General features: G+C 46.7%; 1 protein-coding gene across 1 annotated transcript in view; it reads right to left on the minus strand.

Moving 5' to 3' along the window:
• Window positions 1–2,281: 2,281 nt before the first annotated feature.
• cdk18 (cyclin dependent kinase 18) overlaps window positions 2,282–22,373 on the minus strand; it is an 83,999-nt gene continuing 63,907 nt past the window's right edge. The window contains exons 9-16 of the mRNA XM_033042812.1: window positions 20,123–20,246; window positions 18,541–18,661; window positions 12,837–12,934; window positions 10,971–11,076; window positions 10,089–10,131; window positions 9,024–9,114; window positions 5,462–5,539; window positions 2,282–3,688 (exon numbers count right to left, since the gene is read on the minus strand). Coding sequence (XP_032898703.1) covers window positions 3,651–3,688; window positions 5,462–5,539; window positions 9,024–9,114; window positions 10,089–10,131; window positions 10,971–11,076; window positions 12,837–12,934; window positions 18,541–18,661; window positions 20,123–20,246 — 699 coding nt within the window. The 3' untranslated portion in view covers window positions 2,282–3,650. The remainder of the gene's footprint in view (window positions 3,689–5,461; window positions 5,540–9,023; window positions 9,115–10,088; window positions 10,132–10,970; window positions 11,077–12,836; window positions 12,935–18,540; window positions 18,662–20,122; window positions 20,247–22,373) is intronic.

A 22,373-nucleotide genomic window follows, 5' to 3' on the forward strand; every position in this document is an offset into this window, starting at 1 on the left:
CCTATTCATTTCCTCCAGGGATGCAGCCCGACCCGCTCAGTTACTTCAGCATTTTGTGTCTATCTTCGGTGTAAACCAGCATCTGCAGTTCCTTCCTGTACCATCTGCCCGTCTAGTTACCTATTGAATCTGCCCACTAACTTTCTGAGAGGCCTCACTTTGGGGGGGTGTTCCCGACCAATTTTAATGAACACATGTGGTGCAGCGGTAGAGTTGCTGCCTTCCAGCGCCAGAGACCTGGGTTTGATCCCGACTATGGGTGCTGTCCGTACGGAATTTGTACGTTCTCCCTGTGAACACGTGGATTTCCTCCGGGTGCTCCGGTTTCCTCCCACACTCCAAAGACGTACAGGGTTGTAGGTTAATTGGCTTCTGTATATTGTCCCTGGTGTGTAGGATAGCATATGGGTGATTGCTTGCCAGCCTGGACCAGATGGGCCGAAGGGCCTGTTTTCATGCAGTATCTCTAAACTAAGCCTAAGGTCCTATGCCAGGAGGCCATCATTTTGTATGAAGACTGATTCTTGTGTTTTCACCATCATCCCAAACGCATAAACAAAAGCAATTGGGCAAAAATTCTGTTCTGCCATTTAACACAAGGTAACACGCTGTCTGAATAGGAATTAAGACATCTGCTTTCATCTTTTTTTTTAAATCATTACAATGAACATCAATTTTATGTCAATACCAAGTACAGAAACCTTGCTCCTTGCTTTCTCTAGAGGATAGGAAGAGGAAGTGGGTAGGACAATACAACCATTCCCCCAACATTGCTCACTTCAGAAGATGAGAATGTCAAACTCTAATGGGAGTAGAGTGTTACCTTGTAGAGTGGTTCCCAAGTTTGTGAATCAACATTTCAAAATCTATCTGCAGATCTAAAGCGCGGAAACAAGCCCTTCGGCCCACCTCATCCATGCCAACCAAGATGCCCCAACTAAGCTAGGTCCCCCTGCTTGCATTTGGTCCATATCCTTCCCAACCTTATCTGTCCAAGCGTCTTTCAAATATTGTTATTGCACCTCCCTCAACCACCTCTTTTGGCAGCTCATTCCATCTACCCACCGTCCTCTGAGTGAAAAGTTTGCCCCTCAGGTTCTATTAAATCTTTCTCCTCTCACTTTAAACCTAAGTCCTCTGGTTTTAGATTTCCCCAACCCTAGGTAAAAGCCTATGCGTTTACTCTCATGATTTTACACAGCTCTATACGATCACTCCTTAGCCATTTGCTCTCCAAAGAATAAATTCCTAGCCTGCTCTAATTATCCCTATAGATCAGGACCTCGAGTACCGGCAACATCTTTCTCACGGAAAATAGTGTAAAAAGATTAATGGTAGACAAAAGTGCTGGAGAAACTCAGCGGGTGCGGCAGCATCTGTGGAGCGAAGGAAATAGGCAACGTTTTGGGCCGAAACCCTTCAAAGAAATTAACTATTGGCGAGAACTAGATATTGGAGGAATGATATCTGTATTAAACAGAAATTGTCTTGAAGCTCAGAGTTTACACGCGTCACTTTTGTATCACAATAGCTGAATAAAACATGTTTAGCGCACTGACTTCACTGGACTTGTTTGTCACCAGCGGGGCTTCTAGTTTGAACAATGTATGAGCTCTGAATGTCCCATTAGATCTAATGAAGTGCTTCTGAAGTAGTGAAGTTGAGGTTATAAAGTTGGCAATGCAGAAGTTAATTTTGTCTCAAGCAAGATTCTATAAACAGCAATGTAACCATGATTTAAACTAAGCTTTGGCCATGTTGGTTTGAGTAGTGAACCCTGATTTGCAGAGAACTGCCCTGCACCTCTTCAGAGAGTTGAAAGGGGCGGCAGGGTGGTGCAGCGGTAGTGTTGCCACCTTAGAGCGCCAGAGATCTGGGTTCGATCCTGACTACGGGTGCTGTCTGTACAGAGTTCGTACGTCCTCCCTGTGACAAACAGTACGTGGATTTTCTCTGGGATCTCCAGTTTCCTCCCACACTCCAAAAACGTACGGGTTTGTTGGCCAATTGGCTTGGTATAAATGTACAATGTTTCTTGGATAGAGAGGATAGTGTTAGTGTGCAGGGATCTCTGGTCAGCACAGACTCAGTGGGCTGAAGGGCCTGTTTCTGCGCTGTATCTCTAAACTAAACTAAGATGGGTGTGTAAGAAGGAACTGCAGATGCTGGTTTAAACCAAAGATGGACACAGAAAGCTGGAGTAACTCAGCGGGACAGGCAGCATCTCTGAAGAGAAGGAATGGGTGACGTTTCGTGTTGAGACCCTTCTTCAGACTGGTTAGGGATAAGGGAAACAAGAGATATAGATGGTGATGTGGAGAGATAAAGAACAATGAATGAAAGATATTGCAAAAATGTAACGATGAGAAAGGAAACTGACTGATTCAGCATCTCATTGAAAGGATAAGACAGAGGGATCTTGGCTGTCTAAATGGTGGATGAATGACTAAAATCTCCACGTTGGTATAATGATGATGTTGGGATAATCCCGCAGTCAATTGTAAGTCATCAATTCACAAGTCATAGGAGCAGAAGTAGGCCATTCAGCCCATCGAGTCTAGAGAGACTATTGCACAACTGCAAAAAATTATTATGGTTATTTTAACAATGCCATCTACATAACATTGCTTTAACAATCGTGGTTTGAATCCTGAATATGCCTGAACTCCCTAGGGCCCACTATCCCCCCCGTCACAATCAGCCTGGATCCCTGGTGCTTATTATCAGCCAGAGCTCCTCCCTAAGTCTAAAGTTCCACGGCCCACTTTCAACCCTCTGTGGAGTTGGCCCGCCATGAGACTGTGCCGCCAAATTCCATTATCAGCCACGTATGTCCTGGGCCAGCTTTGACCCTATGAATCCTGGACTCACAACAACAAGCCTATGCCCTCTGGACTTGACCTCTGTCTACATACCCATGATCCCTTGACCATAAGCAAACCTTCATGGCCAGCGGTGACCCATTTCCTTTGTGGTGGTATGGGTATGCAGGCGCTGGGCCCATTGTGAAGTTCTATCCATTGGCTCAATAACATCCATGATCCCATGCCCAACGGATGAAGGTGCAAACTTGCTTTGAACGTGCAAATGCGAAGGAGGAAATCTCCCATCAACATGAGGCAGTGGGACGGACAATGTTGACCACTCCTGAGTTGATGGAAAGTGGTCCTCAGTGCAAGAGCTGCTCTGAGATGGTGGAATGCAATGTCAGAGTATGGAGGATGTAGCTCACAATCGGGAGGTGTTGTCATTGGCATTTCTATCAAATTGTGTCAATAGAGCAGATTGGGGTCTTTGGAATGAGCCCAAAGAGCTTCACTGGTATTAAGAATTCTAGACTTTGATGGATTCAAGATATGCATGGACCAGAAACCAACAGCAGCATAGATTTAATACGGTGAATGGGCTCTTCCCATTCCCCATGATATTTCCGCAATGCCGCACCATCACTGATGTTGATCTCACGTGGCCATTCCCCCGTTCGGCTGTTGTAGCCTCACCTCCGTCCGTCTCCATGCCGCGCTTCAAGAGGGCGAGGAGCTGTTCTTTCTTCATGACGTGGGGGGGGGGGGGGGGGGGGGGAGGAGGGGGGGTGGGGGGGAGGAGGGGGGGTGGGGGGGACAGGAGATCAGGAACAAGCGAGGGTCCACCTAGAACAGCACACTCTGTCTTCGATTCTTCCCCCGGCCTGGCAAAGAAATACTGGCGGTCAGAGACGGTCATTATTCCCATTGTCACAAATCATGCACAACATACGTACAAAATGAGGAGAGAAACGTGTGCAAAACCATGAGAGGAATAGACCGGGTGGACGCACGAAGTCTCGTGCCCAGAGTAGGGGGAGGGGAAGATTTAATAGGAACATAAGGGTCAACCTTTTCACACAAAGGGTGTTGGGTGTATGGACGAGCTGCTGGAGGAGGTATTTGAGGCAGGTATTATTACAAAGTTTAAGAAACAATTAGACAGGTACATGGATGATACAGGTTTAGAAATATATGGGTCAAACGCAGGCAGGTGCGAATAGTGTAGATGGGACATGTTGGTCGGTGTGGGCAAGTTGGGCTGAAAGGCCTGTTTCCACACTGTATGATTCTACGACTCTAAATAGAAACGTTTCTCCTTTACCGTCAGATTTAAGGTGATTGGGGGGGAAATGCAGTAGAATAGATAATCATCACCCGTCATGTGTATATTAGGCAGCCCCAATGGCCTAATGGACAAGACACTGGCTTCCTAAGCCAAGGATTGTGAGTTCGAGTCCCATTAAGGTTGAGGTTCCATTTTATATTTAAGGCGTAAATTGATGGGTTCTTGATTAGGAAGGGCGTCAAAATGTTACGGGAAGAAGGCAGGAGAATGGGAATGAGAGGGTAAAATAGATCAGCCATGATTCCATTCAATGAGGTGAATGGCCTCATTCTGCTTCTATGCCAAATGGTCATATTTCTAATGGTCCAGGAATATTAGAAAGGATTTTCATTTGCAGTAACCACAAAGCGTAGTGGGTGAATAGAACGAGCTGCCAGAGGAGGGTGTTGGTGCAGGTACTGTCGCAACGTTTAAGAAACAATTAGACAGGTACAAGGATAATACAGGTTTAGACAGAATATGGGCCAAACACAGGCAGGTGGGACTAGTGTAGATGGGACATGTTGGTTGGTGTGGGAAAGTTGGGCCGAAGGGCCTGTATCCACCCTGTATGACTATGACTAACCAGCTCATTCATTCATTCATTCATTCATTCATTCATTCATTCATTCATTCATTCATTCATACATTCATTCATTCTAGTTATGTCACACCAATCTAATCTCAGTTACTCCACACTAACGAGCACCAACATTAACATCGCAAACCATCATCCCAATCCCCTTTAACCCCACAAACTATAATAATTTACATTCTTCACCGAAACCAATTCTTCACACGGGAAACTCCGTACGGACAGCACGAGCAGTCAGATTCCAACCCGGATCTCTGGCGCTGTAAGGCAGCAACTATACCGCTGCGCCACCGTGCCAACTAACATTACTCCACACGAACCAGCATTCTAAACCCAGTTCCCTCACACATACTGAAGACGAGATCTGAGCTTTTACCATCCACCTCCAGTGAAAAACAGCCTTACTCCAAAACCAGGCACTCTGCACTTCCTCTGCCACTTTATGCCCCTGTCCCACTTAGGAAACCTGAACGGAAACCTCTGGAGACTTTGCGCCCCACCCAAGGTTTCCGTGCGGTTCCCGGAGGTTGCAGGTGGTTGCCGGAGGTTGCAGGTAGTGGAAGCAGGTAGGGAGACTGACAAAAACCTCCGGGAACCGCACGGAAACCTTGGGTGGGGCGCAAAGTCTCCAGAGGTATCCGTTCAGGTTTCCTAAGTGGGACAGGGGCATTAGGGACAATGTATCAGTGAACACTCAGTTCCCCTAACAGTAGGGGTCTTCCAAACACAACTCACCAGACTGGGGATATGTAGACCCTCGGTAACCTGGGTCCTTTTGCAATTGGATTTCTTTCAAAGTGAAAATACTGGTATCTGGAAAGAAAATTCAAGAATGTTAAATCACGCGTGGGCACTTGATGGGGTGACCTGTGACTGAAACCTACTTGGAGTCACAGGGTTTGAGTTTGAGATTGGTTTATTGTCACCTGTACCGAGGTGCAGTGAAAAGCTTTTGTTGCGTGCCAACCAGTCAGCGGAAAGACAGTACATGATTACAATCGAGAACCAACGATGTGCAAATTCATGCTGGAGTAGAGATTTAAAAGAGTGGAGCGATTTAGTTTCAGTTTTAGTTTAGTTTAGAGCTACAGTGCAGAAACAGGCCCATCGGCCCACCGAGTCCGTGCCGACCAGCGATCCCCGCACACATTACCTCTATCCTACACACACTGGGGACAATGTAGACTTATACCAAGCCAACTAGCCTACAAACCTGTACGTCTTTGGAGTGTGGGAGGAAACTGAAGCTCTCGGGATCACGGAGAGAACGTACAAACTCCGTACGGACAGCACCCATGGTCGGGATCGAACCCGGGACTCCAGCGCTGTAAGCGCTGTAATGCCCCTGCCCCACTTAGGAAACCTGAATGGAAACCTCTTGAGACTTTGCGCCCCACCCAAGGTTTCCGTGCGGTTCCCGGAGGTTGCAGGTGGTTGCCGGAGGTTGCAGGTAGTGGAAGCAGGTAGGGAGACTGACAAAAACCTCCGGGAACCTCCGGGAACCTCCGGGAACCGTACGGAAACCTTGGGTGGGGCGCAAAGTCTCCAGAGGTTTCCGTTCAGGTTTCCTAAGTGGGACAGGGGCATAAGGCAGCAACTCTACCGCTGCGCCATCAATGCTGCCCTGATTGTAACGAGTGATTGCAGATTCATTTCTGTGACTAACACAGAAAGAGTCATCTGGCTTGGGCGCCATTTTGAATCAGAGACATAGCATCACACAGCATAGAAACAAGCCCTTTAGCCGAAAGAATGAGCACTTAATTCAGGCATACAGTCTTCTAACGGGGATGGGCAGACTGGGTGTGTGGTGGATGTTTTTTGCTGGCTGGCGGGATCTAGAATGAAAAATTACAGTTTCAGTCACAGGACAAGCGATTTAGGATTGAGATGGGAAACAATTTCTACACTCAGGGTTCGGTGAGCCTTTGGAATCCATTACCACAGAGGGCAGTAGAGAGAAAGCTGTGAATTTAAATAATAGAAACATAGAAACATAGAAACATAGAAAATAGGTGCAGGTACCTGTACTCCCATTCGGCCCTTCGAGCCTGCACCGCCATTCAATATGATCATGGCTGATCATCCAACTCAGTATCCTGTACCTGCCTTCTCTCCATACCCCCTGATCCCTTTAGCCACAAGGGCCACATCTAACTCCCTCTTAAATATAGCCAATGAACTGGCCTCAACTACCTTCTGTGGCAGAGAATTCCAGAGATTCACCACTCTCTGTGTGAAAAATGTTTTTCTCATCTCGGTCCTAAAAGATTTCCCCCTTATCCTTAAACTGTGACCCCTTGTCCTGGACTTCCCCAACATCGGGAACAATCTTCCTGCATCTAGCCTGTCCAACCCCTTAAGAATTTTGTAAGTTTGTAATGAAATAGATATATTTCTTGACGTGGTCAGTATCAATGGCGTGGGGAATGATATTCCGAAAGATATGTCTACTGGGTGGCGTAGCGGTAGAGTTAACACCTACAGTGCCACAGAACAGGGTTTGATCCTGACTACGGGTGCTGTCTGTATAGAATGAGTACGTTCTCTCTGTGACCGTGTGGCTTTTCTCCGGGCACACTCCGGTTTCCTCCCACATTCAAAAGACTTGTAGTTTTGTAGGTTTCATTGACTGCTGTAAATTGTTCCTAGTGTGTAGGATAGAACAAGCGCACAGGTCATCGTTGGTCGGCGTGGACTCGGTGGGCCGAAGGGCCTGTTTTGCTGCTGTATCTCCAAACTAAACTAAACCTCGATACCAGTGACAACAATAAACCTAAACATTGGCCAAGACACATCGATATCCTTTGAACAGTTCCACCAGGTCTTTAACAATCAATATAACTTTCTGACTCCTGACAAGTGCAGGGAAGATTTGCGAGGATTTTGTCAGGAGTGAGTTATAGGGAGAGATTGGACAAGCAGGAGCAAAGATCCTATAGCGGAGCAAGATAGACCACTCCTGCTAAATGCAATGGGCTGACGTGTAGTACGCAACGGAGCGGAACGTGGGCATTTTTTTCATCCATTTCTGTAACCGGACCCGACCCGACTCGCACTGTAATCAACGTTGCGGGGGAACAGTTTGTGTACATAAACTAAAAATTCTGAAAATGAGGAGAAGATTTTTACCAAATAACTTTTATTTTTACGAGGATGTTTCCGTAACCGGCTTCCATCTCTGCACTAGTATCCTATGGGATCTTTGGTGCGGAGACGGAAGCCGGTTATGGAAATGGGGCCGAAAATTACCCATGAATCTGCCCATGACCGTACTATGTCTTTTTCGTCGAATGGACTATCTTGCTCGCTATAGGATCTTTGAACAGGAGTGCAGACGGCTAAGGGGTGATATTATAGAGGTGTATAATATCATGAGGGGAATTGATAGAGTGAATACACAGTCCTTAACCCCAGGGGAGGGGGATCAAGAACAAGAAGACACAGGATTAAGGTGAGAGGGGAAAGATTTAATTGGAACCTGAGGGGCAACCTTTTCTTTCAGAGGTTGGTGGGTATATGGAATGAGCTACCAGAGGAGGTAATTGAGGCAGGTACTATAATATTGAAAGATACTTGGACATGTACATGCATAAGAAATGTTTGGAGGGATATGGGCCAAGTGTCGGCAAATGGGAGGTAATTAGAAACATAGAAATATAGAAAATAGGTGCAGGAGGAGGCCATTTGAGTCAGCACCACCACCATTCATTGTGATCATGGCTGATCATCCACAATCAATAACCTGCCTTCTCCCCATATCCCTTGATTTGGTGAGCTCTATCTAACTCTCTTTTAAATTCAACCAGTGAATTGGCCTCCACTGCCTTCTGTGGCAGAGAATTCCACAAATTCACAACTCTCTGGGTGAAAAAGTTTTTTCTCAGTTTCAAAATGGCCTCCCCTTTATTCTTAGACTGTGGCCCCTGGACTCCCCCAACATTGGGAACATGTTTCCTGCATCTAGCTTGTCCAGTCCTTTTATAATTTTATATGTTGAGGCAGGTACTATAATATTTAAAATACGGTTGGATAGGTGTATGGATGGGAAAGGTTTGGAGGGATATTGGCCAAATGCAGGCAGATGGGACCAGCTTAGATGGGGCATCTTGGTGGGCAGGGACGAGTTGGGCCGAAGGGACTGTTTCCGTGCTGCATGACTCCACTACTCGGTGAGAGCATTATCCAAAGAGGACTTTTCTTTCCCTGAAGACCCCACTGATACCAACAGGTTTTAAGCAAAACATGGAAATGTGGCGCGGAGCGGAAGATAATCTCACAATAAAAAGACACTCACTATCTTGTATAAGGTGGACCCTTTCTCCCAAGCTCTTGAAATAAACATGCCGGAGAGCATCCTCGGCTGAAATCCGCTTCTTGGCTTCATACTGACACAAAAATTTGAATTGAAATGTCAGACACACTTTGCTGGGAGGCTTTCTATTTTAACTTACCACAACTTAATTCAAAACATCATAGATCAAAGGGAAAAATGCAAGCCTTCAATTGAGTACGTCTGTTTCAAATAAGGCCTTGGTTGTAACAACATTTTGGTTTCACTGCTGCCTTGTGATGAAACGGTGCGCGATTAGCAGGAGATAAAAACCCCTAGACTAAGCCAATGTTTTGAAACTATATAAGTTCACCGGTTCTGTGTTTCTGGCTGGTGTGCAGGGATCCAGCTGAAGTGTGCATCGTTCCCCAGCTGTAGTATGAACTGGTGGCTTCTCTACTTGCCTCACAGGAGCGATTCTGTCACCCATCCAGGTTCATCCGCTGTTCTAGGTGTGGACTCCTATTTATCGGCAAGGCCAAGCACAGACTCGGCGATCGTTTCGCTGAACACCTCCGCTCAGACCGCCTCGGCCTACCCGATCTCCCAATTGTCAGACACTTTGACTGCCCCCTTCCCAATCCCACTCGGACCTTGTGTGTAGGGAGGAACTGCAGATGCCAGTTTAAACTGAAGATAGACACAAAATGCTGGAGTAACTCAGCGGGGCAAGCAGCATCTCTGGAGAGAAGGAATGGGTCTCTGTCCTGGACCTCCTCCACTGTAAGAGTGAGGCCAAACACAAATTGGAGGATCAGCACCTCATATTTCACTTGGGCAGTTTACGACTGTGTTTAAAATACATTTGGACAGGTATATGGATGGGAATGGTTTAGAAGGGTATGGGCCAAACAGGTGGGACCAATGTAGATGGGGCATGTTGGTCGGTGTGGACATGTGGCCAAAGGGCCAGTATCCACGCTGTACGACTCTAAGACTCTATAAATCATATTGCCATGACCATAAACTGTTAACAGACATTTGATAAAAATGCATCCATATTAAATCTTCAATTAATTAACTCCTTACCAATAAAAGATTGGCAAAGAGATCTAGTCCTTCAGCATCCAGCCTATAAAAAAAATCAGAGAATTTAGATTTTCACCCAGCCTAGAGATTAAAATGTTATCATAGACAATGATTTGAAATAACTTAAAATCTCCAAATGAGCATTTGATTAAAACAAGCATATGAATTTCCTGTTTTTGTGTCATGATAATCCATTTACAGTCAATGTGCTTATAGTGTGTTAATATAACAGGATTCTAATCTCTCAAAGAAGTTTGTTCACACGAGAGACTACAAATGGTCTTGTTTTGATGTGTTGTCCAAAATATGGCATTATTACTTTCATGCTTTCATGTGTTATCACAAGTACACGTTAGAGGAGTAGAATTAGGCCATTCGGCCCATCGAGTCTACTCTGCCATTCAAAGATGGCTGATCTCTGCCACCTAATCCCATTTTCCTGCCTTCTCCCCACAACACTTGACACACGTTCTAATCAAGAATTTGTCTATCTCTGCCTTAAATATATACACTGACATGGCCTCCACAGCCCTCTGTGGCAATGAGTTCCACAGATTAAATGTGGCACAGATCGTAGGAGCAGAATTAGGCCATTCGTCCCATCAAGTCGACTCCACCATTCAATCATGGCTGATCCATCTTTCCCTTTCAAACCCATTCTTCTGCCTTCTCCCCATAACCCCTGACACCCTTAGTGTCCCCTTATAGGCATCTCTGATTATATAACAGTACAGGGGTGGGAATATCAGCCTTGGTCTTGTGAGCATGTCTCTGGAATGGTGATAGAACCATGGACGATACCCTCTGTGTACAGTAATAGTACATTATCCTTCAAACAACTTACAATATGGTTGAATAAGCAAGAATCAATGACCGGTTTACCTGGGAACATGATTTATCATTGGTTGCGGTCGGTAGTAAGGGAAGTTGTAAGTTTTGAATTCTTCATTTGATGTTATCCCTGACCATGTATCTTCTGTTGGAGTCCCTGAAACAACACATTGTAGAATTAATTGCAGAAGCAAATATAAACTAACCACGCTACGTATTACTCATAGATTGATGATCGGATCTGTGTTATTTATGCTGCCTTTATCTGAGGAATCAGGGCAGTGGGCAGGTGCTATAGACCTGCACGGGAAGGTAGACGCTCCCGCCCCCACGAGTCTCGGGCAGATGGGGCTCGTCAGCCTTGGGAAGGCAGTCCATCTAGGAGAGGTAAAACTCTGATTTAAAACCTCCACTGCCTTGTGGCCATATCCAGTCAAGGAAAAGGCTCCTGGAGTAAACCTCAAGAAAATCCGGAGTCGGAGCCCCTAAGGCAGTTCGTCGTTGTCTACAACCTCGCTCTGGCAGCTCCTGCGACGGCGCTGGTGCCAAACTGTAACGGCCCTGCTGTTCCTTTGGATCGATCAGTGACGTGGAGAGGGGGGACGTGCTGCATGGACAACAGCCTGTCCTCCATATAACATCGCCCAGGCTTGCATCCGACCACACATCACCTGCAAACTAGGATGCTTCACCCATGGTCAGTCATGACCGAAGGGGGCCTACTATCTGATGAATAGGTGTGTTAGTTGGAAGGCTTTGAGAAAAGTAGACAGTGGTTCCCCAAATTTAGTTTAGTTTATTGTCACGTGTACCGAGGTACAGCGAGAAGTTTTTGTTGCGTGCTATCCAGTCAGCGGAAAGACAATAGGAAGGCCAATGAGCCCTTCTGCCCCTGGGTCCAGATTGCAAAGTGAGGATAGACACAGAGTTACTGGAGTAACTCAGCGGGTCAGGCAACGTCTGTGGAGAAATATAGGATGCGTGATGTGTCGGGTCGGAACCCTTCTTCGGACTGTAAGTTGAGGGGAGGGAACTGGCGGCAGAACAAATCAGAGCCGGAAACGGATGGGAGAGGGGAAGAAGAGGGAGCGGCCAGGGTGAAACTAGTCCATGAATATGCTGGTGGCCTTGCCGAGGCAGGCTCAGGTGCAAGTGGAGTCAATGGAAGGGAGGCTGCTATATGTGATGGTCTGGGCTGCGTCCACAATTCTCTGCAATTTCTTGAGAAAGAAGGCAAGACCATCTAACATCCATCGTTACCAGGGAGATTGTTTTGTTGGTGTCTCAGCAAAGCAATATATAACTGGGATACTGGATGGCCCAATGTGGGAAAGGTAGCAGAAAGGCAAGATGGCCTAAAAGTAGATAAATCACAGGTCCAGGTAGAATGTAGCATTCTACCGCTGCACCATCGAGAGCATCCTTACCAACTGTATCACAGTATGGTATGGCAACTGCTCTGTCTCCGACACAAAAGCACTGCAGAGGGTGCCCAACACATCACCAGTTCCTTACTCCCCTCCATTGAGTCTGTCCAAAGCAAGCAATGTCTGCGAAGGGCGCTCAGCATCGTCAAGGACTGCTCTCACCCCAACCATAGACTGTTTACCCTCCTACCATCCGGGAGGCGCTACAGGTCTCTCCGTTGCCAGATCAGCAGGTCCAGGGACAGCTTCTTCCCTGCGGCTGTTACATTACTCAACACTGTACCTCGGTGACTGCCAATCACACTCCCGAAGGGCCAGCATCCGCGATGTATCTCAAAAGTCTGGAGTCTAAATGAGCTAACTCTTTGTCAAGACGCGTTAACATCGACGATTGAACTGTAACACAATCACTGCAGGAACTGAGAATTGGGTGGGATGGGCTTGGAGTATTCTTGCCGCCTCAGTCACAGAACATCAATGCTGCACTCACCTAAAAGCCTGAAGATTAAGTGCAATTCTTCCTTCACAGTGGAACCAGGGAACAATGGCCTTCCAGCAGCCATCTCATATAGAATACACCCGATTCCCCTGCAAACACAGAGGAGAGCAAATGATATTGCAATTATCACACAGCCACAGCTACTGTACAACTGCAATGTAGAATAGAGATGCAGGTCCACCACGGATTTTCCGGCACCCTTGGTTCCAGAAGAATGAGATACTACCCCACAAAGTCGGCCGTCGGAACTAGGCTATGGGAATGGATCTGCTGTCTCTGGCCGGGTCAGACTTCCAGAGCCCAGGGCTGCAAATTCGACCCACCATGGAAGTCCCAATGAGGTCGAGTTCGAACGCCTCACCCGGTCTAGGCACCACATTTTCGGGGGTCTTACGAGGAGGGGTGGGGTGGTTTCAAGAGCGCTCTCTAATTTTGTCCGGATTAAAGGTAGTGCCAGAAAATGGGTGGTGGACTTATACATAGTTTTTTTTTTTAAATGGCATGCATTTATGCACAGACTCAGGTCATGCCACAGCATTCTACACCATGTGAGGCAGATCTACAGTGGCCACTGCTGTAATATAGGAAACATAGTGGCTGAGTTGAAACATCAACCTGCCACTGTGTTCCAGACATGAAATAACTTTCAGATCTTCTATCTTCGAGATGGTCGGTTGAGAGATAAACACCACACCACAAATAGGCCAAGAAGGGTCCCGACCTGAATCGTCACTCATCCATGTTCTCCAGAGATGCTGCCTGACCCACTGAGTTACTCCAGCACTTTATGTCTTTTTTTTTGTAAACCAGCATCTGCAGTTCCTGTGTTCTACCACAAATAACTCCTCGCTTGGTCTGTACATAGGGTCATGGTATCATTTTACGTCAAACGTTAGAGAGCTCCATTTAATATCTCATTTGAAAGACAGGACTCCCCCCCCCCCCCCCCCCCCCCCTTAAATTGCAGCATCTCTGGTACTTCATTAACACACAAAGTGCCGGAGTAACTCAGCACCTTAATCCTATGTCCCCCGGATACCTAGCTTTTGTTCAGTTTAGAGATACAGCGTGCAAACAGGCCTCTCGGCCCACCGAGTCTGCACCGACCAGCAATCCCCGCACATTCACACAATCCTGGGGACGTTACATTCATACCAATCCAATAAACCTACGAACCTGTACATTTTTGGAGTGTGGGAGGAAACCGAAGATCCCGGAGGAAACCCACGCAGGTCACGGGGAGAACGTACAAACTCCGTACAAACCTGGATCTCTAGTAAGCTGTAAGCGCTTCTTCTTCTTCTTGCGTGTGGCGTGCACAGCCTAAAGTTGTAGGACAACTTGTTCTATTTGATCTTATTTGATTGTGCATTCGTCGAAACAAGGCGGACCACGTGAAGGTTGCAATCTTCCACCCCGCTGTAAGCGCTGTAAAGCAGCAACGTCACCGCTGCGCCATCGTGCCGCCCCTCAGTAAAAGGAAAATCCGTGCACTCACCCTATCTATTCTTCCAATTACGATTTTAATACTTGGAGCATGATCACAAGTTCACGTTATCGGAGTAGAATTAGGCCATTCGGCCCATCGAGTCCACTTCGCCATTCAATCATGGCTGATCTCTGCCTCTTAATCCCATTTTCCTGAATTCACCTCACAACCCTTGACACCCGTTCTAATCAATAATTTGCCTATCTCTGCCTTAAAAATATCCACTGACTTGGCCTCCACAGCCCTCTGTGGCAATGAGTTCCACAGATTAACTACCCTCTGATTAAAGAAGTTCCCTCCTCACCTCCTTTCTGAAAGAGCGCCCTTGAACGTCATGAGAGCAGAACAGTTTCAGAAGAAGACAAGATTTGTTTAGATGGTGGACTATGCAAGAGGGAAGTTCCTCTGCCAACTCTTTGAAAGAGTTATTCAATTAATCCCATCCTCACGTTCTTTCTCCAAGCCTCCAGCGATTGTTCCCTTTTCAAGTGGCTATCTCATTCCCTTTTGAACGTTATCACCAAATCCGTTTCCACTGCCCTTTCAGTCAGTCATCTTAGATCAACACAACACACATCACACAAGAAATATTTATCTCCTGGGTCTCAAATCCATGCCTCCCGCTTAATAACCTTCCTTCAGTGAAAATGTTTCAAATATTTCTGACCATTGAAATAAAAGATTGGTATCTGGGAAATATCAAGATCTTAGTTTGGTTTGGAGATTCAGCACGGAAACGGCGCCTTCGGCCAAAGAAGCACCGACCATTGATCCTGAAGAAGTCTGAAGAAGGGTCTTGACACTAAACATCACCTATTTCTTCTCTCCATAGATGCTGCCTCACCCGCTGAGGTCCTCCAGCATTTTTGTCTACCTTCGATTTTTCCAGCATCTGCAGTTCTTTCTTAAACAGACCAGTGATCCCCGCACACTAACACTGTCCTACACACACCAGGGACAATTTACAATTACACCAAGCCGATTAACCTATAAACCTGTACGTCTTTGGAGTGTGGGAGGAAACAGGAAATCCTGGAGAAAATCTACGCAGGTCACGGGGAGAATGTACAAACCCTGTACAGACAGCACCCTTAGTCAGGATCGAACCTGGGTCTCTGGCACTGCAATCCCACTTAGGAAACCTCTGGAGACTTTGTGCCCCACCCAAGGTTTCCGTGCGGTTCCCGGAGGTTGCAGGTGGTTGCCGGAGGTTGCAGGTAGTGGAAGCAGGTAGGGAGACTGACAAAAACCTCCGGGAACCTCCAGGAACCGCACGGAAACCTTGGGTGGGGCGCGAAGTCTCCAGAGGTTTCCGTTCAGGTTTCCTAAGTGGGACAGGGACATTATTCTACCGCTGCACCACTGTGCCGCATTTATGACGCAGTTCATAATAGGTGCAATTCATAATTTTTACACAAAACAGCATGGGCTGCATTGAGAGATATGGAAATTATAAAGTGCCAGAGTTATATGAAAATAAAAAAGATTGTGTTAGTCTTATAAAAATAGGCAGGAAATGCTTGTGATGTTTGTGGGCAGGAGTTCACTGGATATATATCATGCACATGATCATAGCATGGTACAGTGTTAGACCATACCCCGACAGATGCGCCATAGAAAGCATTTTATCGGGATGCATCCCAGCACGGTTTGGGAACAGCTCCATCCAAGAGCTCATGCAATTGCAGAGAATTGTGGACGCAGCCCAGACCATCACACAAACCAACCTCCCTTCCATTGGCTCCATTTACACCTCACGCTGCCTCGGCAAGGCCGGCAGCATAATCAAGGATGAGTCGCACCCCGGCCACTCCCTCTTCTCCCCTCTCCCATCAGGCAAGAGTGAAAACGCACACCTCCAGATCCAGGGACAGTTTCTTCCCAACTATTATGGGGCAACTGAACCATCCTACCACCAGCTAGGGAGCGATCCTGAGCTACCATCTATCTCATTGATGACCCTCGGACTATCTTTAATCGGGCTTTACTGGACTTTATCTTGCACTAAACATTACTCCCTACATCCTGTATCTGCACATGGTGTATGGCTCAATTGTAATCATGTATAGTCTTTCCGCTGACTGGTTGACACGCAACAAAAGCTTTTCACTGTACCTCGGTCCACGTGACAATAAACTAAACTGAACTAAACTAATGACCAGGCATGCCAGACAACAAGTTCTTCACTCAATGGAATGATTTTGCCATTCTCTATATCATAGGTTACAGGAGCCTGTTTCCATGCTGTATCTCGAAAGTACGGTGGCGCAGCGGTAGAGTTGCTGCCTTACAGCACCAGCAACCCGATTTCGTTCCTGACTGCGGGTGCTGTCTGTACGGAGTTTGTACGTTCTCCCCGTGACTTGCGTGGGTTTTCTCCCCGATCACCGGTTTCCTCCCACACTCCAAAGACATACAGGTTTGCAGGATAATTGGCATCGGTAAAAATTGTAAAATTGTCCCAAGTGTGTAGGATAGTGCTAGTGTATGGGGTGATGACTGGTCGGCGCAGATTCGTTAGGCCGAAGGGCCTGTTTCTGCGCTGTATCTTTAAAGTCTAAAGTAAAGTAAAATAAACTTTGTACAGACAGCACCCGTGGTCAGGATTGAACTGGGATCTCTGGCACTGGGCTGCCATGTACCAAAAGTGTTGTTGCAACATGTCAATACTTCTTTGACAGTTCCTTCCATAAAAGTGACCTCTTGGAGAAAGGTCAGCATCATGAAAGAGTGCTTCATTTTGCTAAGCAATAACATTTATTCGTATTATCTTGATGACTGGCTTACTCTGATGATTACCATCTCTGGTCGAGTTCCAGCAGTTCAATTCTGAGATGTGTACTTTGGACTAAACATGAAATTGACCCTTTATTTTGTTACACACTGCCAACGTTGCATCTCTGTTCATGAACTACCTACATCACCAGCACAGCATGATATAGCACCATAGACACAAAAATGCTAGAGTAATGGACCTGTCCCACCAGCATGCGATTGCATGCGTCTAGCGCGACCAAACGTGGTCGCTTGAGGCGTACGGCCTCGCGGAGCCGGTCCCACTTCGAACCATGTGGAGTTGTGTGGGGCTGGTCCCGACATCGCGCGGGGCTCCAAAAATCTTGCATTGTTCGAAAATCCCGCGTGCCAACGGACTGTCGGCCTGCAAGCGCATTGAGGGCGTACACAGCATCTTGACATCGTACGCCTAGTGCGTGGCGTTGCCCGATGATGTCACCACCCAGCGTGCCGTTGCGTGATGACGTCACCGCTCGACGCCGTGCGACGTCCAAATTCAGTCAGCCCGCCTCCTGCCCAGCTGATTGGTGAGTATGATGTCGGGACCAGCCCCGCACAACTCCATACACCTCTGCGGTTCGAATTGTGACCAGCCCCACGAAGCCGTACGCCTCAAGCGACCACGTTTGGTCGCGCTAAACGCATGCACTCGTCTCCTGGAGCGACAGGCCCTTCACTCAGCGGGACAGGCAGCATCTCTGGAGAGAAGGAATGGGTGATGTTTCTGATCGAGACCCTTCTTCAGAATGAGAGTCAGGGGAGAGGGAGACGCAGAGATATGGAAGGGTGAGGTGTGAAAACGTGACATCAAAGGGGATGAAGCTCAAGGGAAATGTAGAATAGATCATTGTTTGCTGAATGCACAGGTTTGTAGGTCAATTGGCTTTGGTAAAAAATTGTAAATTGTCCCTGGTGTGTAGGTTAGTGTTCATGTACGGGGTGATCGTTGGTTGGCGTGGACTCGATGGGCCGAAGGACCTGTTTCCACACGGTATGGCAAAAGTCTATAGGCTTAAGTCTAGAATTATTATTAAAATCAAAAAATTGTCCCTGAATCTGGAGCCGTAACTTTATGACTCTGATTGAATTTCACAGATTTTAACGTTATCCCATCCTACACAGGAATTGCCATCAACAAAAATAATGAAGAGATGACCCAAGTGAGGGAGGGGGGAAGAACAATGGAAGACCCCGCATGGGGGGGGGGGGGGGGGGGGGGCGCCGTGAGGGGGGGAGGGGTAGAACAAAGGGGGACCTGATGTGGATTATGGGGGGGGAGGGATTTGTAGCTTTGTAAGCGCCCTTTAAGTGGCGACTGTTTGCATAGGTTAGGCACGCAAGCAAGTAACTTCCCCGTGACAATAAAGTAGTCAATTGAATTTGAATACTATTTCTACCAGCTCCTCTCACCATACGTCGATCTGGGTGGAATATTCTGTTGAGCCCATCAGAACATCTGGAGGCCGATACCACAGGGTCACCACCTCATTTGAGTAGGTTTTAGTTGGGACCGATTTTGCTCTTGCCAGACCTGAGAAAGAGATAATTCATACATATGAACAGAGTCCCTGGACTTACAATTACCTACTTATTATGAGGCAAAACGTGTAGAAGTGTGAAAACACACACCTCCACATTTAGAGACTGTTTCTTCCCAGCTGTTATCAGGCAACTGAATCATCCTACCATAACCTGAAAGCAGTCCTGAACTACTCATTGGTGACCCTTGGACTATCCTTGATCGGACTTTGCTGGCTTTACCTTGCACTAAATGTTATTCCCTTATCATGTATCTATACACAGTAAATGGCTCGATTGTAATCATGTATCATCTTTCCGCTAACTTGAAAAGTGACAGCTTTTCACTGTACCTCGGTACATGTGACATTAAACTAAACTGAATAGCCACTTATCCCAGTGTAACCCAGCACCCAAACAAGCAATTGGTGGCCACTGTCTCTCAACTTTAGTTTAGTTTAGTTTAGTTTAGTTGAGAGATGCAGCGCTGAAACAGGCCCTTCAGCCCATCGAGTCTGTGCCGACCACCGATCACCTCGTAAGCTAACACAATCCTAGACACACTATGGACAGTTTACAATTTTACCAAGCCAATGAACCTAGAAACCTGTACTTCTTTGGAGTGTGGGAGGAAATCGGAGATCCCGGAGAAAACCCACCCAGGTCACAGGGAGAACGTGCTAACTCCGTACAGACAGCGTCTGTAGTCAGGATCGAATCCGGGTCTCCGGCGCTGGAACCCGGACGGTACAGTTTTCAGACTCCTCTACTTTCTTCTCGATGGCTGGAGTGAAATGAGAGTGTGGCCAGGGTGGTGTGTGTGGGTCTCTGATGATGCCGGCTGCCTATTTGAGGTAGCGACTCTTGTAGATCCCATCGATAGTGGGGAAGGTCTGTAGCCATGATGGACAATACTAGCCTATTCATACTAACCAAAGGGTCGTTCTCAAAATCCTCCCCTGCAGCCTTTGTCTACCAGGCAAGATGTCTATCTGTCAAAATGACATAACAAAACCATTCGATTCTCCAAGTCGGTCACTATAAGCTACACAATTAGTGCAGCTTGATTGGTACGGGTGTCAAGGGTAAGGCAGGAGAATGGGCTTGATAAGGAAAGGTAGATCAGGCATGATTGAATGGCAGAGTGGACTCGATGGGCTGAATGGCCCAATTCTGCTCCTATCAGTAATGAACTTAGAAACAATGCCAACACATGGACAAAAGGGTCAACGTGTCCTCATCACTGAAGTGACCAGCGCATGAAGCTAAGCAATGCAGTCTGAACTTGGTTGAAATATGTAGGAAGGAACTGAAGATGCTGGTTTAAACTAAAGATAGACACAAAATGCCGGACTAACTCAGGCAGGCAGCATCTCTGGAGAGAAGGAATGGTTGACGTTTCGGGTCGAGACCCTTCTTCAGACGGCGCGGATGAAATATGTTTTGAAAGGAAGGTGATAAACGGGACACTTGCCAAAATCAGCTAATTTCAATTCTCCTCGTTCATTAATGAGCAAGTTCTGTGGCTTCAGGTCTCGGTGTAGAACCTTCCTCTTGTGGCAATAGGATAATCCTCTCAGCAATTGGAACATAAATATCTGTGAGCAAAAACAAATTGTACTTTAGATAAAGGACGCAAGATTTTCTTTCAATACTGATTTCAAATATCCATTTGGCCCAACTGGTCCACATCATCTGACGAAGGGTTTCGCCCCGAAACGTCACCTATCCATGTTCCCCAGAGATGCTGCCTGACCTGCTGAGTTACTCCAGCACTGTGTGTCTTATTTAGTCCACATCATTCTTTTTTCTCCACATGTGCCATCACCAAACCTTCTAGATCTTACCCATCAGCAAACCCTTGCACTTACCCAACTTCACCCTCTGATCTTATGCAATTCAGTACCATTTTGCCTCAACTATTCTGGTGCACATTCTAAACATCCTGCGAATGAATAAGCTTTGATATAAATCTTTGATTTGGATTCACGAGCTCTTGTTTTGGATCCATTTTCCATTCTTATTACATCACAGAAAAACAGAAACTACATCTGAAGTGTCCCGACCCAAAACGTCACTCATCCATGTTCTCCAGGTATATTGCCTGACCCGCTGAGTTCCTCCAGCACTTTGTGTCCTTTTTAATAAACCTATATGTGCCGTTCCTTGTTTCTACAAACAGAATCCTCACCTTCTCCTTGCTTTTCCCTCTTTGTATATATTACTTGCATCTGAAGAGAATGACCTAATTAAAGACATCCTTAAGGTCCCACATACGCGACTTTTTCGGCGACTGCCGGCACCCGTCATGGGTCGTTACAGGTGACCAAACATTTTCAACGTGTTGACAATCCAGCGGCGACCAGAACAAGGTACGACTCTTTGGGCGACTACTCATGACCATACAGGCTTCACCCCGCCACATGTCGCCAGGGTGTCGCCTGTATGGTCGTGAGTCTCCTCGTCACCCAAAGAGTCGTAGCGTCTTTCTGGTGGCCGCTGGATTTTCAACATGTTGAACATTTTTGGCGACCAGCAACGACCTATGACGGGTGCCGGAAGTCGCCGAAAGAGTCGCGTAAGTAGGACAGGGTCCTTAAGACTCGTTGTGTCATACAGCATTGAGAAAGAATTTTAATGATCAAATACTTTTGTAAAAAAATCACGAGGAGAAAGAAATGTGAGGAAGGAGCTTTTTGTGAAGAAAATCCTGAATTGTTGGGCTAACCGAACCTCTTTCACAATCAGCCGAACCAAAGTCTAACCAGTAGGGCTAGAGGGTGGATTACCGACCGTGGTGGACCGCAGCCAAGATGTGTTGCAATCCCTTACGTGACCCCGACTGGTTTAGTTTTTAGTTTAGTTGTGTTTAGTTTAGAGATGCAGCCCTTTGGTCGACCGAGTCCGCGTCAACCAGCGATCCCCGCACATTAACACTACACGCACTAGGGACAATTTTATGTTTATACATTTGTACCAAGCCAATGAACCTGTCGAGTTTCACTGTACCTTAATTGGTACATGTGACATATAGGAGACCATTGAAACATTTGAACCTACAAACCTGAACGTCTATGGAGTGTGGGAGGAAACTGAAGATCTCGGAGAAAACCCCCGTAGGTTATGAGTGGTGGGCGAGATGCTAGACCTGTGGGCTCTACATGTTGCTTGTGTACATTACATGAGCAGGCACGGTGGGTCGAAGGACCTGTTTCCACGTTGTATCGCCAAACAAAACAAAACTAAATGAGTGATCGCTTCCCAGAGAAGGGATTATATATGGAGTGAATGAAGACAAAACTGAGCTCAACTGGCCATAAGGTCATAAGTGACAGGAGCAGAATTAGGCCATTCGGCCCATCAAGTCTCCTCTGCCGTTCAATCATGGCTGCTCTATCCTAATCCTATTCTCCTGCCTTCTCCCCATAACCCCTGACACCCGTACTAATCAGGAATCTATCTATCCCTACCCAAAAATGATCCACTGACTTGGCCTCCACAGCCTTCTGTGGCATTGACTTCCACACATTCACCATCCACTGACTAAAAAAATTCTTCCTCCTCTCATTCCTAAAGGAACGTCCTTTAATTCTAAGGTTATGACCTCTATTCCTAGACTCTCCCACAAATGGAAACATCCTCTCCAAATCCACTCCTTCCAAGCTTATCACTGTCGGGTAAGTTTCAATGAGGTCCCCCCCACCTCATCCTTCTAAACTCCAGCG

This window comes from Amblyraja radiata, chromosome 24, assembly GCF_010909765.2.
Source record: "Amblyraja radiata isolate CabotCenter1 chromosome 24, sAmbRad1.1.pri, whole genome shotgun sequence".
Lineage (NCBI taxonomy): Eukaryota > Metazoa > Chordata > Chondrichthyes > Rajiformes > Rajidae > Amblyraja > Amblyraja radiata.